The sequence below is a fragment of the Mycteria americana genome (assembly GCF_035582795.1).
Source record: "Mycteria americana isolate JAX WOST 10 ecotype Jacksonville Zoo and Gardens chromosome W unlocalized genomic scaffold, USCA_MyAme_1.0 Scaffold_32, whole genome shotgun sequence".
In the NCBI taxonomy this organism is placed as follows: domain Eukaryota; kingdom Metazoa; phylum Chordata; class Aves; order Ciconiiformes; family Ciconiidae; genus Mycteria; species Mycteria americana.
This window is the reverse complement of record NW_027445438.1, coordinates 1,201,744-1,221,753: the sequence shown is the minus strand read 5'-3', so window position 1 is coordinate 1,221,753 and position 20,010 is coordinate 1,201,744. Positions and strand designations below refer to the sequence as shown.

The 20,010-nt window shown below is 41.3% G+C and overlaps 1 protein-coding gene across 6 annotated transcripts in view; it reads right to left on the bottom strand.

The window, feature by feature from the left end:
- The window catches only part of LOC142403050 (synphilin-1-like), a 141,977-nt gene that overhangs the window by 48,544 nt on the left and 73,423 nt on the right, over nt 1-20,010 (bottom strand). The window contains exons 3-6 of one of the 6 annotated variants that reach the window (XM_075489183.1): nt 12,969-13,041; nt 8,545-8,918; nt 8,059-8,256; nt 3,391-3,570 (exon numbers count right to left, since the gene is read on the bottom strand). In XM_075489183.1, coding sequence (XP_075345298.1) covers nt 3,391-3,570; nt 8,059-8,256; nt 8,545-8,918; nt 12,969-13,041 — 825 coding nt within the window. Of the gene's footprint in view, nt 1-3,390; nt 3,571-8,058; nt 8,919-12,968; nt 13,042-17,351; nt 17,796-20,010 lie in introns of all 6 variants that reach the window. The other 5 variants (XM_075489181.1, XM_075489185.1, XM_075489180.1 and 2 more) reach the window with 5 other exon arrangements.

Below are 20,010 nucleotides of genomic sequence, written 5' to 3'. Positions count from 1 at the left end.
GCATAACTCACATTCTGTCCTGCTTCACTACTGTCATCTTCATAAAGGTGACGTTATTCTTTATAGCTAAAACAAACATTTCAAGTGCTCAGTCAAAACCTCATACAGGTCAGCACACAAAACATAAAAAGTTGTTTGCATGCATAAAATGAAAAAAGCTGTCCTGGGAAGGAAAGAAATTTCCATTTCAAGTTTCAGGTTTATGGTTATATAAAAAAAAAAAAAAAAAAGAATAATAATGTAATGAATGGGAGAAATAAATGGAGCAAAACTAATTTGATATGTCTTATTCCTTGCATATGTAGTGTGTGTATTAGTTTGCTTACTTTCCTCTATTTGTCTCAATTTCAAAAATGAAGTAAACAAATGAAAACTACTTGTATTCTTTTAATCACTCTAGAAAAATCCTAATCATCAAATCTGGGTTCAAATATTAGTAAGCACAGTTAACATTATAAATTAGTTGTGTCTTCCTTTATATCACAGCTGCGTAAAATCTTTTGGTATTTTTAAAATTAAGGTAATGAATTAATAAAATGAAGTACCTGCTAAATAACAGAATTTTGCTAATTTGCAGAGGCTTTTTCCACAATTACTTAAAATAAACTGTCAATATGGCAATGTGACTGGCCATAAGAGACGACTCCATTTTCACTCTCTAGCTCATAGCTCAAGCTCAGAAAGAGGTTCTAAATTAAATGAGTTTGCTTTAATTAATTCATGCCTTACTGGAAAATGTCATGCATCATCACTGCTGAAATCCTCTTCTATGGCAATTTATGTTCCTGCATACAAATTTTCTTTCATTCTGATACTCATGATTCTTATGGAACATGGGTGCATATTCCATATAGCATAACATAACTGGAGTTAAACCAGTATAATTTAAGAATAATAAGAATAAAGCCCCTTCTATCAGTGTCCAAAACATTTTGGGAGTAAGGACCAAAAGCTATGAAGTTTAATTAAGCCAAATAATTTTAAGTCTCTCACATAGCATTTTCAATGATCCAGGATAACTCCAGCCATGCAGATCATCATTAGAAACACCTGGGCCTGAGCACCCTCAGTTATATGGAGAACTCCATTATATTTACACACTTTTCCAGAAATGTCAAAGCATGCCCAAATGGTATAGAATTTAAGGAACCCCTTCACCTATTGTTAAAAAAGCCAGCCTTTCTGGGGAAAAAGACAAGAGATGTTACTAACTTATAAATACATCATCTACCTAGGTTAAAATAAAACAAGAGAGAACACCATTTCCAACTAAAATTTTAAGACAACTTTTAACTGGCAGACTGTAAGTATTCAAATTGGACATGGGCTATTGAAGCTAAAAACCTTACTTTTATAATAGTAGTTAGTAGTACAGTTAGATATGAGTTTAATTTCTTATTCATATGGCCTGTTCAAAAAAAAAAAAAAAAAGTCCCTGAATCCTGCACTAAGTCATTAGAATGGCTGTCACCTTTCAAAGATGCAAAATGGTTTCCTGCAGGTTGGAATCCACCAGTTTCTAAAGTTTCCCAAGAAGAAAATAACAATAAAAAATCCTGAAGAAACAGAAACTCTTGTACTCTTGTATTATATTTCACCTCTTCTTAAGGTACTTAGTGATTAAGAGGAATGGCATTCAACCATTCAATCTTACTTGCTGAAGACCCAGAACTAGTTTGGTTAAATTGGATGAGCAGACAGTGAAGTGGTCTGAAAACTGGCTGAATGGCCGGGACCAGAGGGTGGTGAGCAGTGGCACAAAGTCTAGTTGGAGGCCACTAACTAGTGGTGTACCCCAGGGGTCAACCCTGGGTCCAGTCCTGTTCAACATTTTCATTAACGAACTGGATGATGGGACACAGTGTACCGTCAGCAAGTTTTCAGATAACACAAAACTGGGAGGATTGGCTGATATGCCAGAGGGTCATGCTGCCATCCAGAGGGACCTTCACAGGCTGGACAAATGGGCCAACAGGAACCTCATGAAGTTCAACAAGGAGAAGTGCCAAGTCCTGCACCTGGGGAGGAACAACCCCAGGCACCAGTACATGCTGGGGGCTGCCCAGCTGAAAAGCAGCTTTGCAGAAAAGGACCTGAGAGTCCTGGTGGACACCAAGTTGAACATGAGCCAGCAATGTGCCCTTGTGGCAAAGAAGGCTAATAGTGTCCTGGGCTGCATTAGACAAATATTACCAGCAGGTCGAGGGAGGTGATCCTTCCCCTCTACTCAGCACTGGTGAAGCCACACCTGGAGTCCTGTGTCCAGTTCTGGGCTCCTCAGTACAGAAGAGACATGGAGATACTGGAGAGAGTCCAATGAAGGGCTATGAAGATGATGAAGGGACTGGAGCATCTCTCCTATGAAGAAAGGCTGAGAGAGATGGGACTGTTCAGCCTAGAGAAGAGAAGGCTCAGGGGGCAATCTCATCAATGTGTATAAATTCCTGAAGGGAGGGTGCAAAGAAGACAGAGCCAGGCTCTTTGCAGTGGTGCCCAGTGACAAGACAAGAGGCAATGGGCACAAACGGAAACACAGGAGGTTCCGTCTGAACATCAGGAAACCCTTTTTTCCTGTGAGGGTGAGTGAGCACTGGAACAGGTTGCCCAGGGACATTGTGGAGTCTCCCTCCTTGGAGATATTCAAAAGCCATCTGGACATGGACCTGGGCAACTGGCTCTTGGTGGCCCTGCTTGAGCAGGCAGGTTGGATCAGATGACTTCCAGAGGTCCCTTACAACGTCAACTATTCTGTGATTCTGTGAAATTATCAGCATTCCAGTATACCCCTTTTACTATAGCACAGCAACACCATAAATTTTCACATTTTCCTACATAATAGGTTTTCCTGTAAGCTTTGACAATAATTTTTGCAGTTTCTGACAGGTTGTTCTGCAACATGTAAATGTTAACTTTGATGCGATTGCTCTAGACAACCAAGAAATTTCACCTTCAGATGTGGAACACTGACAAAAGACATGGTTAGAAATGATCAGAGTGTTTTCATGGTTTGCAAACATGTTCTCAGACTTGTCTTTCAAGATTATATAAGTATCTGCAAAACCCCAAGAAAATGTTATGTTCTCTAAAGAAACAATTGTGTCTGAATGAAATAAAAGTTCCTTGAAATATAACAAATGTTTTTTAGAGCCAGTTAACTGATTTAAAAGCAAATGTATATGTACTGACAATATATAAAATGTCAGTGTTGTACAGCTGACATATCTTGCATACTAACCCATTATTTTTTTATATGGTAACAGCCAACTGTTCTTTTTCCTCTAATTTAACAAAGAGCTTGAAAAATAATATCCTGTTGGATGTATTACTTACTGCCGTCACAGAAAGAGACTAAATCACTCTTATGTCACATTACAGTAGAGACTAAGTCACCTTTATTGCTAAACCAGCTGGAGTTAGCTGCTCATTGTTTCGTTCATTCAAACAGTCTTCCCCCATCAAAGACGTGAGATGCTGCAGGCATTCTGCATGTCCCTTTGATGCTGCTACATGCAACAGATTGTTGTCACATTCATCATGTATTTTATCCAGATTATCTGCTGCTAAGTATGGCTGTTCAAAAAGAAATGGTTAAAAAAGTCACTATATTAGTTATAATTAGGGATAAAACATACATAGAATATTACGCTTCACAGCCTAAGATGCAAGACAAAGTCAAAGATATTTTCCCATAGGCATGTTCTTTTATAACTCTCAAAAACAGGAGCTTTTCACTTCCCTATACAGTACCTGGCTACTATTAGAGATAGGATAGAGAGGTAGGATGCTCACTGGCTTGAGTCACTGCATAGTTTCTCTCTTTCTAATTCAATTGTCATATAACAATTGTCATATAAACTACACTTGAAGGGGGAAGGGGATAACATCAGGCTCACCTGTGATGAGCCATGGGATGACACACCAAGGTTAGAGGGACGGGGTGCTAGTGAGGGCCCTCAGCCTGTTGCTCTGAGATGTGCTGGGTACACTGCAGCACACTTGAAGTCTTATGGAGATGAGCCAGGGCTCCTGAGGTAATAGGAGCCAACAGGAAACACCAGTGAAATACCTCAAAGAAATTAAGGTGTGTTCCTCTAAGAAGGTGACACGGCCAACAGCCCAGCTGAAGTGCCTCCACACCAATGCATGCAGCATGGGCAACAAACAGGAGGAGTTGGAAGCCACCATGCTGCTAGAAAGCTACGACCTAGTTGCCATTACTGAAACTTGGTGGGACGAATCCCATGACTGGAGTGCAGCTATCAATGGCTACAGGCTGTTCAGAAGGGACAGGCAAGGAAGGAGGGGCGGAGGGGTTGCCCTCTACATCAAGAAATGGATAGATTGTGAAGAGCTGTCTCTGAAGAATAGCCATGAGCAGGTTGAAAGCTTATGGGTAAGAATCAGAGATTGAGGCAACAAAGGGAACCTTGTGGTTGGTGTTTACTACAAGCCGCCTGATCAAGGAGAGCCTATTGATGAAGCCGCCTTACTCCAGCTACAGGAGGCATCGTGCTCGCAGGCTCTCGTCCTGCTGTGGGACTTCAACCACCCCAACATCTGCTGGAAAAGTAGCACAGCGAGTTATAGGCAATCCAGGATACTCCTGGAGTGCATGGAGAATAACTTCTTAAGCCAGGTATATAGACAGCCCTACCAGATGGGATGCGATACTGGACCTGTTGGTCACCAATGCAAGTGAGCTAATCGGTGACATCAAGATTGGAGGCAGCCTGGGCTGCAGTGATCATGCACTGGTGGAGTTCACAGTCCTGAGGGATATGGGTCAGGTGAAGAGTATAGTCAGGACCCTGAATTTTAGGAAAGCAAAATTCCAGCTATTCAAGGAGTTAGTCAATGGGACCCCCTGGGAAACTGCCCTCAGGGACTAGGGAGCAGAACAGAGCTGGCAGATCTTTAAGGACACTTTCCATAGAGCGCAAGAGCTCTCGATCCCCAGGTGTAAGAAATCAGGAAAGGAAGGCAAGAGACCAGCATGGATGAGTCAAGACCTGCTGGTCAAACTAAAGGGCAAGAAGGAAACGCACAGGCAGTGGAAGCAGGGACAGGTATCCTGGGAAGAGTATAGGGATGCTGCCCGGTTGTGTAGGGATGGGATCAGGAAGGCCAAGGCATGGCTGGAGCTGAACTTAGCAAGGGACACAAAGTATAACAAGAAGGGCTTCTATAGGTACATCAGCCAGAAAAGGAAGGTCAAAGAAAGCGTACCCCCTCTGATGAATACGACTGGCAAACTGGTAACAACAGACAAGAAGGCTGAGGTACTCAACAACTTCTTTGCCTCAGTCTTCACTGGCAATCTCTCTTCCCACACCTCTCGAGTGGATGGACCGCAAGATGGGGACTGGGGGAGCAAAGTCCCTCCCACTGTAAGAGAAGATCAGGTTCGTGACCACCTGAGGAACCTGAACATACATAAGTCTATGGGACCTGATGAGATGCATCCCAGAGTCCTGAGGGAATTGGCTGATGTAGCTGCCAAGCCACTCTCCATCATATTTGAAAAGTCATGGCGGTCAGGTGAAGTCCGTGGTGACTGGAAAAAGGGAAACATTGCACCCATTTTTATTATCCAAAAGGATAAAAAGGAGGACCCTGGGAACTACCGACCTGTCAGCCTCACCTCTGTGCCTGGGAAGATAATGGAGCAGATCCTCCTGGAAGACATGTCGAAACACATGGAAGACAGGGAGGTGATTCGAGACAGCCAGCATGGCTTCACCAAGTGCAAGTCTTGCCTGACCAACCTAGTGGCCTTCTATGATGGAGTGACTACATCAGTGGACAAGGGAGGAGCTATGGATGTTATCTACCTGGACTTCTGTAAGGCCTTTGACATGGTCCCCCACAACATCCTTCTCTCTAAATTGGAGAGATATGGATTTGATGGGTGGACTGTTTGGTGGATGAGGAATTGGCTGGATGGTCGCATCCAGAGAGTAGTGGTCAACAGCTCGATGTCCAGATGGAGATCAGTGACAAGTGGTGTCCCTCAGGGGTCCATATTGGGACCAGTAGTGTTTAATATCTTCATCAGTGACATAGTGGGATCAAGTGCACCCTCAGCAAATTTGCAGATGACACCAAGCTGAGTGCTGCAGTTGATTTGCTAGAGGGAAGGGATGCCATCCAGAGGCACCTGGACAATTTCGAGAAGTGGGCCCAGGCGAAACTCATGAGGTGCAAGGTCCTGCACCTGGGTCAGGGCAATCCCCCATATCAGTAGAGACTGGGGGATGAATGGATTGAGAGCAGCCCTGTGGAGAAGGACTTGGGGATATTGGTGGATGAAAAAATAGATATGAGCCAGCAACGTGTGCTTGCAGCCCAGAAAGCCAACCGCGTCCTGGGCTGCATCAAAAGAAGCATGGCCAGCAGGTCAAGGGAGATGATTCCGCCCCTCGAGACCCCACCTGGAGTACTGCATCCAGCTCTGGAGTCCTCAGTACAAGAAAGACATGTCTGTTTTAGTGGGTCCAGAGGAGGGCAACGAAGATGATCAGAGGGATGGAATGCCTCTCCTCTGAGGACAGGCTGAGAGAGTTGGGGTTGTTCAGCCTGGAGAAGAGAAGGCTCTGGGGAGACCTTATTGCGGCCTTTCAATACTTAAAGGGGGCTTATAAGAAAGATGGGGACAGACTTTTTACCAGGGCCTGTTGTGATAGGACAAGGGGTAATGGTTTTAAAATGAAAGAGGGTAGATTCAGACTAGATATAAGGAAGAATTTTTTTACGATGAGGGTGGTGAAACACTGGAACAGGTCGCCCAGAGAGGTGGTAGATGCCCCATCCCTGGAAACATTCAAGGTCAGGTTGGACAGGGCTCTGAGCAACCTGATCTAGTTGAAGATGTCCCTGCTCATTGCAGGGGGGTTGGACTAGATGACCTTTAAAGGTCCCTTCCAACCCAAACCATTTTATCATTCTATGATTCTGTGATAATGGTGCAAGGTCTGGTTGTGTAGCTTTACATCTCTGTACTACTCTGTTCCACAAAGTAACTGCAAATTTTCACAGTGTATGTGTATTTTGCATTTGGTTCCTTTTCTTTTTTTTGCCATTATATTGATGAGTAATAGAACAGAAAACATCCATTACTCCTAAAAATGTTCATATTTAAATTTGCTCATCATATAAGTGATAGCTTGTGCTCAGCACCATATAAAATGTAGCTATAACACAGAAGACTTTTATTTCCCATTTTTGGGTGAATTTTATCTGCTTTTATTTCTTACTGTGCACTAATATATTCTTCTGCCTCTGTCTAGTCTTTTAATAAGTCTGCCTTTGTCTTTGCTGCTATCTTAATAATGTGCCTTTGTGCTTGATTTAGACTGGTAAACAGAAAAGCTAAACAAAAATCTAACAAAAGTTTTTATACATACACTGTGCCTCCAACAGCCATTCTGAGTGGAGATCACATGCTCTGCATCATTGTGTTAACTTGCATGTAGTTACTTTGGGAACAATCATTGATAGTGTCTGATCACAGCACTAGAATTAACTGAAAACTTCATATGGGTCAGAGGCCAATGAGGCTTTAGAGAAATCTCCTGCCTGAGAATGCTGCTGCAGCAAGCTGGCATAAACACTCCTAAATAATAATCAGAATACAACAGAAGCCCATTTTTTACAGCCTCTAAATAACTACTTCTCATCAGCCTCTAAATAACAACTGAGGCAAACTACCAATAACTGAACAAAGCAATTTACAAATGTTGTGAAAAGCAAAACTCAGTTAAGATATAAATTCGATATTCAAGTGATCTCAAGATTTAAAACACCTGCCTTCTGTATGACTTCAGTTTACTGCATAAACTAGCAATCTTGTCCACATTTACATAAAACTAACATCTTGGATTTGCTACATATATGATTTAAAGATGAAAACTTTCCATTTGGAAACCAGTATGCTAAATTTCTAAGGTGCACAAACAGAGCGGGAGTGCAAAATATGCACTTCATCAGCTTTGCTGGCTTAATGAACCACATCACAGAAATCTCTTATTCTATGTGGTTTATGAAAAAGATGATACTTACCAGTAATGATATTTGGCCTTCCTTGACAATGTTTAAGATGCTCTTAATTTTTTTCACCTCTTCATTCCTCTCTTCTGCCCTTCCTGAGCTGCTCCAGTTCATATTCAGTTCATTAAGCTGCTTGCTTTCTGCCACTGTCATCTGCAGGTGAAAAGTCCTCAGGTGACAGTTTGGCATAGTCTTCTCATTTTTATGAGCCTGAGGATGAAGAAATGTCATGCTGAGGAAGCCCTTGCTCTGGGTTTCAGATTTATGGACTGAGCTATACTTTAAGGGCTGTGAAAGCTCTAATTCTTGTGTTAAATGCTTGTGTTGATCAAGGACAATGTGCTGCGTTTTTCTCAGCTGAGAGCCTTTCACAGGGGCCAAAACACAGAACTGTGTCATGCTGGCAGGCAAGTTCTCTGTGTTCCCTGCAGAGCAGGTCTTGCCACTAAGACCATTAACTGTTGAACACACACCCAAAAGTTTTTTCTCAGGAGCTACCTTTGTAAAAGGAACAAGTTGATGGCTTGATTTAATAAAAGGCACATCCAAAATTTCATCCATATCCAGGTCATAGTGCTCTAGCTTCCCAAGTAGAACAGCGTGCTCGATGTTTTTACTTTTAAAGCATTCTTGTTCTCCTGGGCTCTGGTCATCATTCAGAGGTGCAGACTGAGAATCACCACTTTTCTGGTATTCTCCCTTCTGGTTCTTTTGGTCATCACTTTCATTGTTCTCAGAGCTCTCTGCCTGGTGCTTTAATGGGGAAACCCTCTTCACTGATCTGAATTTATTGCACATATCTGCAATTCCTGTTGGTTTCTGTGCATTTCCAATAAGAGTTGAGACTTCGCAGTTCCAGCTGCTGCTGGAAACTAGAGAAATAGCGGAATGTGATTTAGAACTGCTTCTTATTACCAGATGTGTTACACGACACAGCGTATTTTAAAGATATACTTAGCCCTGGGAACAAAAATTACATAACATGCTGTATTCACATCTAAGCAGATTTAATGACAACTCTATTACAATAACTGAAGAATTTCACACTCCAAAAAAGAAACCTTCTTCAAATAGGAAATACATTGTAAACATTTACAAAGTAGTTTTAATCAAGTAATGGGCACCAATAAAAGCCTAGTGGCATTGATGCTGGCGCTGACAGACTATGCTAGTTTACACTCTGCTATTCTTACTGCATGGAGATGCATCAGAACAGTAGAATGACTTTCTGGGAGGTGAACACCAGGGTGGGTGAAAATTTTTTCTCCTGATTTTTTTTTAGAGGATTTGTTTAACAATAGCAACAAGTATTTTATTTTTAAAAGTTTGTTTTCTCTGGAAGATGGATTTTTCATGCAATAAGTGGAAATTATGATTTAATCTGAAAATTAAACCTACTTATTCAGGTATGATGCCTCATTTTCCACTTCTCTGTTTGTTGGGCTTCTCAGTCAAACTTTCCATCCCTTAATGTACATATATACTTACATATAAATAGCTGTGGAACTTCCAGTGCATTATCTTCAGTGTACTGTAGGATATGGAGTTTGATGAGTCAACCTGACTTGCAAAGGAAAAAGGGAGCTCAAGTGACCTAAAATCTTTCTCCTAATTAACTTCCACTATGCCCAGCTGGCAGCTGAACACCACACAGTCATTCACTCACTCCTTCCCCTCAGTGGGATGGGGGAGAGAATTGGAAAATAAAAGGTCAAACTTATGGGTTGAGATAAAGATAATAGGACAGAAAAGAATGGGAAAATAATAATAATAATGATAAAAGAATATACAAAACAAGTGATGCACAATGCAATTGCTCACCACCTGCTGACCGATGCCCAGTCAGTTCCCAAGCAGTGGACCCCCAGCCAGCTTTTCCCCTAGGTTATATACTGAGCATGACATCATATAGTATGGAATATCCCTTTGGTCAGTTGGGGTCAGCTGTCCCAGCTGTGTCCCCTCCCAACTTCTTGTGCACTCCCAGCCTACTCGCTGGTGGGGTGGTGTGAGAAGCAGAAAAGGTCTTGACTCTGTGTAAGCACTGCTCAGCAGTAACTAAAACATCGGTGTGTTATCAACATTATTCTCATCCTAAATCCAAAACAGCACTATACCAGCTACTAGGAAGAAAATTAACTCTATCCCAGCCGAAACCAGGACACCATAATCAGTGGAACTCAAAGAGGGTTTTTTAAAAAAAATTTGTTATTTTCAGTAGAAGGACTCCACTAAAACCACTAAAGCCCTTAGTCAGTTTTGCCTTTCTAGGCCCCTTTTAACATATACTAAGAATTAATGCATTCTCAAAGTCAAGAATACAGTTTAAACATAACAGATTTATTACACATGCTAACTACATATCAGTGGAATCTAATTTGTGGTCAAAAAGCACAATTTGCCACAAACACCTTCCTACGGAAACAGATATATACACTTTCAATAAAACATTAATGTTTGAAGTAAAAGATTAGTACAGCTTAGTAGTTACAGATGTCTGAAAATTACCTTAATACTTTTGGAAGCACTTAAGAATACATTTCCCAAGAAAAAATAAAAATATTAATCAAAAGGTATGTAACTTAGTGGGCCAATACAATAACTCACTGTACTGACTTATTTAAGTATTGTGTGAGATTCTAGGTTCAAAGGCCTACACTTTTATGTTGGCTTTATTTGCATGTGAATTTTTTTCCAAGTGATACAGGGAAATGGATACCATATCTTTCCCAGCTCTTTTGTTCTGACAGGAACTAATAAGCACTTGGTATAGAAATGAGTTCTGTCTGAGTCCACTGCTTTCACTGAAACACTGCTGAAACACTGCTTTCAGCACAGCAGGTCTAGACAGAGAAAAAGGCATCAACCTTTTGTTTGTCATCACTTTCCTTAAACTCACATTTATTCTGTTGTTAGGCTGAATAGGCTTTTTTACTTTCTAACCTTAATAACACATATTTACATAAAACAGTGATGATAAAATTGTTAAATCTGACACTGCAAAGAAGCAATGATCTTTGTTACAAATCTGTCTTGGATCATTGCTCAGTCATGTATTTCTCTTTTCTTTCATTACAATTATTGTGGAATAAGGCATTTCCACTTCTTTGTTTTCTTCCCAACATATTGGTGGAGCATTACTTTACAAACAAACTGGAATACCGAGAACAAGTAGCAATATTTTTACCGACTTCTGAACATATTCTTTACTTAATTGGGATGATGAATTCACACTGCATTTAATAAAGGATTAGGATATGGCATTTAACCACATAAGCAGTAGGGAGCAAAGCAAATCAGACTGGTAGATACAATCTTTCTTTGTGCCATTTTTGTCTCCTTGTGTGCTGTATAGGCTTTACCAGTGCTTAGGCAGTTAAGAGCATGGCTCCCCCCTATACAAAACATTGAGATTATAGCCCAGAGTGGAGCAGAGCATGGCTGAAACCCTGAATCTCCTCCACTCTGTTTTCAGATGCTTGTTCCCTGAGGAAGCAGAAGCAAGTAGTGTCTATGTCCTCCAAAGCACCAGCACAGCAGGGGTTGTTGATGTGAGTAGTCTTTAACAGCTGCTCCAGCAGAAAAGCCTCTTGCTCATCTCTCCATACTTACGAAGTCAGGCAGAGGCCATTGAAAGTCTGGGTCAAATAAACACTAATTGTTTGATTCCTTTACAAACAACAATACAGGATGGTCTGTGTTTAAGGTGGGAGGAACCTGGAGCAACTAACTTGATTCCAAAATATGTCAAATAATTCTGGTATAATCTTGGATGACCCACATCTCTTTTGTGCACCAATATCTCAAATACAAAAAGGAGATGACAAAATTTCTTATTTCCAAAGATGCTGTCAGAATTCTTAACTTTTATTCGCTAATGATGAGAGACATAGATAACACATCAGTGGGATCATCCAAGTATAAGAGGAACCGAAAAACTGGGGAGACTTTTCATTGACATTAATAAAGAAGTGCAATGTTGCCTGATAGAGCTGAGGTGGCAAAGCATTTCCTCAACACTAAAGAAAATAGCATCTGATGAAAACTTGTAAGGATCAAATTTGCAAAAGTAGCTCTTGACCATATATTGTGCTCTGTGCTCCTGAGGAAGGGAAAATAGAAAATGTGAATAAAGAGGCCTGTAGGTATATTTATAGGTTTTATTTATATGCATCCTAGAGCTACTTGGGGGTGAACAGTCATAAAAGGGGACAATTAGGAAGCAACTTCTCTGGCAATTTAATCACTTTGTCATATTTGATTTTAGGAATCAAAATTTATCTATCATCTGGAACTTTCTAAAAAAGATCCTTATAACATGTTTCCAATTGGAAGGATCTGTTGACTTCAGAGCATTTTTCAATGCCATCTCTGTATCCAAGAAGTGGAAGGGTGCGAGGGAGATTTTTATCTGGTATATGAGCATCTGTAGAATTATAGGGTATTTATATGAATTTTACCCAACCATCAAGACTGCCTCATACACAGATGAAACTTAATCCTTGTGACATGAAGTTTCTGTGATGCTTACAGTCTAATGACAAACATTAGAATATCTTTAAATTGTTGTGAGTATAAAGAAAATAACAAAGAACTCAGCTTTTACTCAGCTCTACAGGAAAATTACTAGTGAAATTCATTTCTGATATGCATGCAAGAGCCCATCTCCCTGACATAAGGGTACAGTAACATTCTTTAACTGCTGATAGCTTCATGAAGTTTACAGCATTTATGACACAAATAGGTGTTCCCTTTTTGGAACTTTTTTCCTTCTAATGAACTAACATCTGTTGAAAAAAAGTCATGTACAAAAATGAGAAAAAACAAAACAACAGCACACTGCCAAGAAGCAATTGTTGCCAAGCTGTACATGGTAAAAAGCAGCTTAGAAAATGACGGGTAGACAGAAGCAGGCATCATACCTGAGCTGTCTTCATTTTGTGACTCACACCTTCTGTATAATTCTGGGATGGTCTTAAGAGAAGTTATGGAATACTGAAAGAAAGAAAAAAATGTATACTAAGTAATTAATTTTAAAAGGTAAAAAGTAAGATGACTTGATGTTGTGAGCATAGCCTAGATTTACCAAGCTGAGGGTACTTCTGGCAGTCTGATAGTGTTCTCAAGTAGCATGAAAAAAAGCAGGTGGCATCTGCTTTTGTGTCCTACATCGAAAGATATCAAACAGATTTTCAAAGCTATGGCAAAGCATCCCCCCACTTCAGATTTCTCCTTCCTGTAGATCACCATTATTCAAGTAATAAATACACTTTATATACCCATTCTTTCCATGGGATGCACAGGTATATCAGATGTGAGAATAGGTATAGGCTACAGAGGAAATGTTGAGTGTCTCACTTTGCCCACCTGAGCATCTATTGCAGCACTTATATTGCAAGATACTTCATGCTTAACAGAATGAGAATTCAAGCTTTCACAAAGCAATATGCAAAAGCAATGCAGAATATTTGCACATAGAGATCTAATTTCAGAGAGAGATGCATGTGCATAGCCATATCGGACTACATGCTCATTTCTCTAACCTAGACTTTATTAATGCAAACATGCATTACTACTTTGATGTGATGGGATACACCTAATATTGATCAATATGTTATTCTCTGAATTCAATACTAAAAGGGTGTTGTGGTTTAGCCCCAGTCGGCAATTAAGTACCACATAGCCGCTTGATCACCCTCCCCCGCTGGTGGGATGGGGGAGAGAATCGGAAGAGCAAAAGTAAAGAAACTTATGGGTTGAGATAAGAACAGTTTAATAATTGGAACAACAACAACAACAACAAAAATAAATTGTAATGAGAAGGAAAACAACAAGAGAGAGAGAGAGGAACAAAACCCAGGAAAAAAACAAGTGATACAACCGCTCACCACCTGCCAACTGACGCCCAGCCAGTCCCCGAGCAGCGACCGCTACCCCCCGGCCAACTCCCCCCAGTTTCTATACTGAGCATGACGTCATATGGTATGGAATAGCCCTTTGGCCAGTTTGGGTCAGCTGTCCTGGCTGTGCCCCCTCCCAGCTTCTTGTGCACCTGGCAGGGCATGGGAAGCTGAAAAGTCCTTGACCAGTGTAAACACTGCTTAGCAACAACTAAAACATCAGTGTGTTATCAATATTATTCTCATACTAAATCCAAAGCACAGCACTATACCAGCTGCTAGGAAGAAAATTCACTCTATCCCAGCTGAAACCAGGACAAAGGGAAAAGAACAAAGATGGCATATTTATCTTACTAAACAGCAATCTTTTTCTTATAATCTTGTGGAATATGCTCAATAAGGCACATGATCCAATGTTATAAAGCTACAAATTCTGACATACAGAAATTAAGTTAATTAATTAACTTAATCTCAATAGGACGAGAGGAAATGGCCTCAAGTTGAGCCAGGGGAGGTTTAGACTGGATATTAGGAAATTTTACTTCACTAAAAGGGTTATCAAGCATTGGAACAGGCTGCCCAGGGAAGTGGTTGAGTCGCCATCCCTGGAGGTATGTAAAAGACGTTTGGATGAGGTGCTTAGGGACATGGTATAGTGGTGGTCTTGGTAGTGTTAGGTTTATGGTTGGACTCGATGATCTTAAAGGTCTTTTCTGACCTATACGATTCTGTGATTCTGTAATATCAAGCCTTCCTTAATGTAATGCTTAGAGAGTTATTGGAATCTCCACTTAAATGAAAATCATGATGTCTGTGAAAGATTAATGGCTTTACACATACAAAAGAATTACTAAAAATAGTATTTTGGAACCTAAAACAGAAAAAAGCATTTAGGATTAGCATAACTGAAAATTTTAGAAGAATATCTAAACATCATATGGTTTCAAAGAGACAGATATTTTTAGCTGGTGTGTTATTAACCAATGTAGCAAAACAACTACATATAAAACTGCATCAGCTTTCCACACAGAAAAGAAATGGTAATACATTGTTCTTGGTTTTGTTGAGAGTTCATAATTCAAAGTTTAATTTGCTTCTAACACACAGTCAACCCCATGTGACCAACTGCAGAAGTAATTCACTTATCTGATGCAAATGAGTTTAAATAAGACTGTTGCTCAATTGATTGTAGTTACTTTATTTAGCCTCACCTTGAGTACTGTGTGCAGTTCTGGAGCCCTCAATTTAAAAAGGATGTTAATGTCCCTGAATGTGTCCAGAGGAGGGCAACAAAGCTGGTGAAAGGGCTGGAAGGGCATGTTGTCCTGGTTTTGGCTGGGATAGAGTTAATTTTCTTCCTAGTAGCTGGTATAGTGCTGTGGTTTGGATTTAGTATGAGAATAATATTGATAACACGCTGATGTTTTGGCTGTTGCTAAGTAATGCTTACACTGGTCAAGGACTTTTCAGCTTCCCATGCCCTGCCAGGTGCACAAGAAGCTGGGAGGGGGCACAGCCAGGACAGCTGACCCAAACTGGCCAAAGGGCTATTCCATACCATATGATGTCATCCTCAGTATAGAAACTGGGGGGAGTTGGCTGGGGGGTAGTGATCGCTGCTCGGGGACTGGCTGGGCATTGGTCAGCGGGTGGTGAGCAATTCCATTGTGCATTACTTGTTTTGTACATTCTTTTATCATTATTATTACTATTACTTTCTCTTCCTCTGCTGTCCTATTAAACTGCCTTTATCTCAACCCACGGGTGGTTTTTTTTTTCCAATTCTCTCCCCCATCCCACTGGGAGGGGGGTGGAGGGTGACTGAGCAGCTCTGCGGTGCTTAGTTGCTGACTGGGTTTAAACCACGATGCTTAGTTGCTGACTGGGTTTAAATCACGACACCTGTCCTATGAGGAGCAGCTAAGGACTCTGGGTTTGTCTAGTTTGGAGAAAAGGAGGCTGAGGGGCGACCTCATTGCTCTCTACAGCTTCCTGAGGAGGGGAAGTGAAGAGGGAGGTGCTGAGCTCTTCTCTCTGGTATCCAGTGACAGGATGCGTGGGAATGGCTCAAAGCTGTGTCAGGGGAGGTTCAGAATAGATATTAGGAAACATTTCTTTACTGAGAGGGTGGTCAAACACTGGAACAGGCTTCCTAGAGAGGTGGTTGATACCCCATGCCTGTCAGTGTTTAAGAGGCATTTGGACAATGCCCTTAATGTTTTAACTTTTGGTCAGCCCTGAAGTAGTCAGGCAGTAGGACTAGATGACTGTGGTAGGTCCCTTACAACTGAACTATTCTGTCCTATTCTATTCTAAAAACTTCCTGTGCCTTACTTTTCCCCTTGATGGCCAGATTCAGAAAGGTTTTGAGAAACCTCAGCTACAACGATAAGAATCTCTTGAACACTTCCAGTGATGGGGCATCCACAGCTTCTCTGGGCAGCCAGTTCCAATGTCTCACCACCCTAATTATAAAAAAGTTCTCCCTTATATCCAAACTAAATCTACCCTCTTTCAGTTTAAAGCCGTTACCTCTTGTCCTGTCACTACAGGCCAAGGTCTCCGTCTTTCTTATAAGCCCCCTTTATATATTGAAAAGCCGTAATAAGTTCTCCCTGGAGCCTTCTCTTCTCCAGGATGAACAACCCCAACTCTCTCAGCCTTTCTTCAGAGGACAGATATTCCATCCCTCTGATCATTTTCGTGGCCCTCCTCTGGACCCGCTCCAACAGGTCCATGTCTTTCTTGTACTGAGGACTCCAGAGCTAGATGCAGCACCAAGGTGGGGTCTCACCAGAGCGGAATAGAGGAGCAGAATCACCTCCCTTGACCTGCTGGCCATGCTTCTTTTGATGCAGCCCAGGATGCGGTTGGCTTTCTGGGCTGCAAGCACACATTGCTGGCTCATATCTATTTTTTCATCCACCAATATCCCCAATTCCTTCTCCACAGGGCTGCTCTCAATCCATTCATCCCCCAGTCTCTACTGATATGGGGGATTGCCCTGACCCAGGTGCAGGACCTTGCACTTGGCCTTGTTGAACCTCATGAGTCTCACATGGGCCCACTTCTCGAAATTGTCCAGGTGCCTCTGGATGACATCCCTTCCCTCTCGCAAATCAGCTGCACCACTCAGCTTGGTGTCATCTGCAAACTTGCTGAGGGTGCACTCAATCCCACTGTCTATGTCACTGATGAAGATATTAAATAGTATAGGTCCCAGTACGGACCCTTGAGGGACACCACTCGTCACTGGTTTCCACTTGGACATTGAGCCATTGACTGTAACTCCTTGTTCACGGCCATCCAGCCAGTTCCTTATCCATCTAACAGTCCATCCGTCAAACCCATATCTCCCTAATTTAGCGGCAAGAGTGTTGTGGAGGACCATGTCAAAGGCCTTACAGAAGTACAGGTAGATAACATCCATAGCTCTTCCCTTGTCCACTGATGTAGTCACTGCATCATAGAAGGCCACTAGATTAGTTAGGCATGAATCGCCCTTGGTGAAGCCATGTTGGCTGTCTCGAATCACCTCCCTGTCTTCCATATGTTTCGACATGTCTTCCAGGAGGATCTGCTCCATTATCTTCCCAGGCACAGAGGTGAGGCTGACAGGTCAGTAGTTCCCAGGTTCCTCCTTTTTACCCTTTTTAAAAATGGGCATGATGTTTCCCTTTTTCCAGTCACTGGGGACTTCGCTTGACTGCCGCAACTTTTCAAATATGATGGAGAGTGACTTGGCAGCTACATCAGCCAATTCCCTCAGGACTCTGGGATGCATCTCATCAGGTCCCATAGACTTATGTATGTTCAGGTTCCTCAGGTGGTCTCGAACCTGATCTTCTTCTATGATGGGAGTGACTTAATTTCAGTAAACCCCTTATAAACTTTGTAAGATGGAAGAACAGTATTAACAGCAAACAAGTGACAATGAGCAGTAACAAGTATTCCATGCAAATGCAGATATTCCCAATTTTATTCAATAGACACTATCAATTTAAGGAAAAACCGAACCTCTGTCATCACACAAAACATTTGCTAGTTATGTAATACTAGACTACAGAAATTGAGTGAATACAAATGTCACCTTTTTAAATTTAACATGATTCTCAAATTTTAACACAAAGAATTTTAAACACAGTCACAAGAAAGAAAACATCAATCTCTAGCAAGGCCATTCTGTTCAGTGCCACTCGAGTTGAAGACTTACTTGTATCCCAGAAGTACCAAAAAGAAAAAATATTGGATCAAGAGTAGCAGCAGAGAAATGTATATACAAAATAACTTAAAAAAATAAATTAAAATTTAAAAGTTACTTGTTAAATTTTTGTTGCGGAGAATACCTTCAGCTTCTACTGAAGTGGAGTCAAGGGGCAAATTTTGACGCATGGGGACAGCATGACTCTCAGGAAATCAGAACCATGACACCCCCAAAACACTAAGGACCATGTCCTGCTCCAATTGGAGCATATCAAAACTCATCAAATTCACCTGCACTGGATCAAGACCCCAGTGACTGTGTCCTGATCTTAAATTCACAGCTCCTTGTTTTGATTTACATAGTAAAAACAGACACCTTCCTTCATTATAACTAATTTGTTTCCAGGTGTTGTTATTACTGTAAGCCATCTAACAGCCCTATTGCAGTTTAATTGCTATAGTGGAAAATAAAAAGTGCTTCATTAATATTCAAATCACATCAAATTAAGTTAAAATTTAATAACTGTATTTTATGATCACTCAATCATTTATAACTTTGTAATACCACCCTTTTCTGGGCACTTTTTTGGGAATAGCTAGCTACATCAAGAACAAATAAAGCAAGAACACTTGGCCTGAGGTTATAGGAAGATTTCTCTCAATGGTAGTGTCAATTTAAGCAGCTCCAAAGTAAAAGAAGAGTGAGAAAGAGAAGATTAGCCTGTCAGTGTGTCTCTGAGAAATAACACCAGAAAACTGAACTTGTCCCTTAACAGCTGTCATCAGCACCTTTAGAGTTAGGCTATTTGTGCTATGTATTGTTTATAGCATTTGATATAGACAATTCATATGTTATCCTTCCCTTTAATTTTAAACAATACCTATATTGACACTAACACTGTGAAAGGTACAAAATGTCTGTCTGAATCTTTCTATGAACATTTTCTACGAACATTTTTCTTGAACATAGAAAGTAAAACACTTTCTATGAACATTTTAGTGGCCATCTGCAATTTGTTTCATTCTGAAAATGGAGAGAGAAAAAAAAAGAAGAAAATTATAAGTGAGTTCATCAACTGAACAGGAAATCAATCAACTAGTTGCAGTTAGTGACTGTGCCTGAACAATTCTGTAGGGCTCTCCATGACAAGCCCTGAAAGTCCTGATCCCTGGGTATGCAAAGCCTAGCTGTGCACCACCTGTACATCAGTGTGAGCCTGGGGGGTGTGCCAGTTCCTTCCATGGCCAAGGAGAAGGCTACAGCAGGCTCATTAAGTGCCCTGCACCACGTAACTGGGGGGCCAGGAACTCCAGCCATACTCTTTACTGTACTGTCCTGGTTTCAGCTGAGATAGAGTTAATTTTCTTTATAGTGGCTGGTATGGGGCTATGTTTTGGATTTGTGCTGAAGACAGTGTTGATAATACAGAGATGTTTTAGTTGTTGCTGTACTAGTCAAGGACTTTTCGGCTTCCTGTGCTCTGCCAGGTGCAGAAGAAGCTGGGAGGGGACACAGCCAGGATAGTTGATCCAAACTGACCAAAGGGCTATTCCATACCATATGACGTCATGCTCAGTATATAAAGCTGGGGAAGAAGAAGGAAGGGGGGACATTCGGAGTGATGGCGTTTGTCTTCCCAAGTAACCATTACGTGTGATGGAGCCCTGCTTTCCTGGAGATAGCTAAACACCTGCCTGCCCATGGGAAGGAGTGAATGAATTCCTTGCTTTGCTTTGCTTGCGTGCGCGGCTTTTGCTTTACCTATTAAACTGTTTTTATCTCAACCCTCGAGTTTTCTTGCTTTTGCTCTTCCGATTCTCTCCCCCATCCCACTGTGGGGGGAGTGAGCGAGCGGCTGCG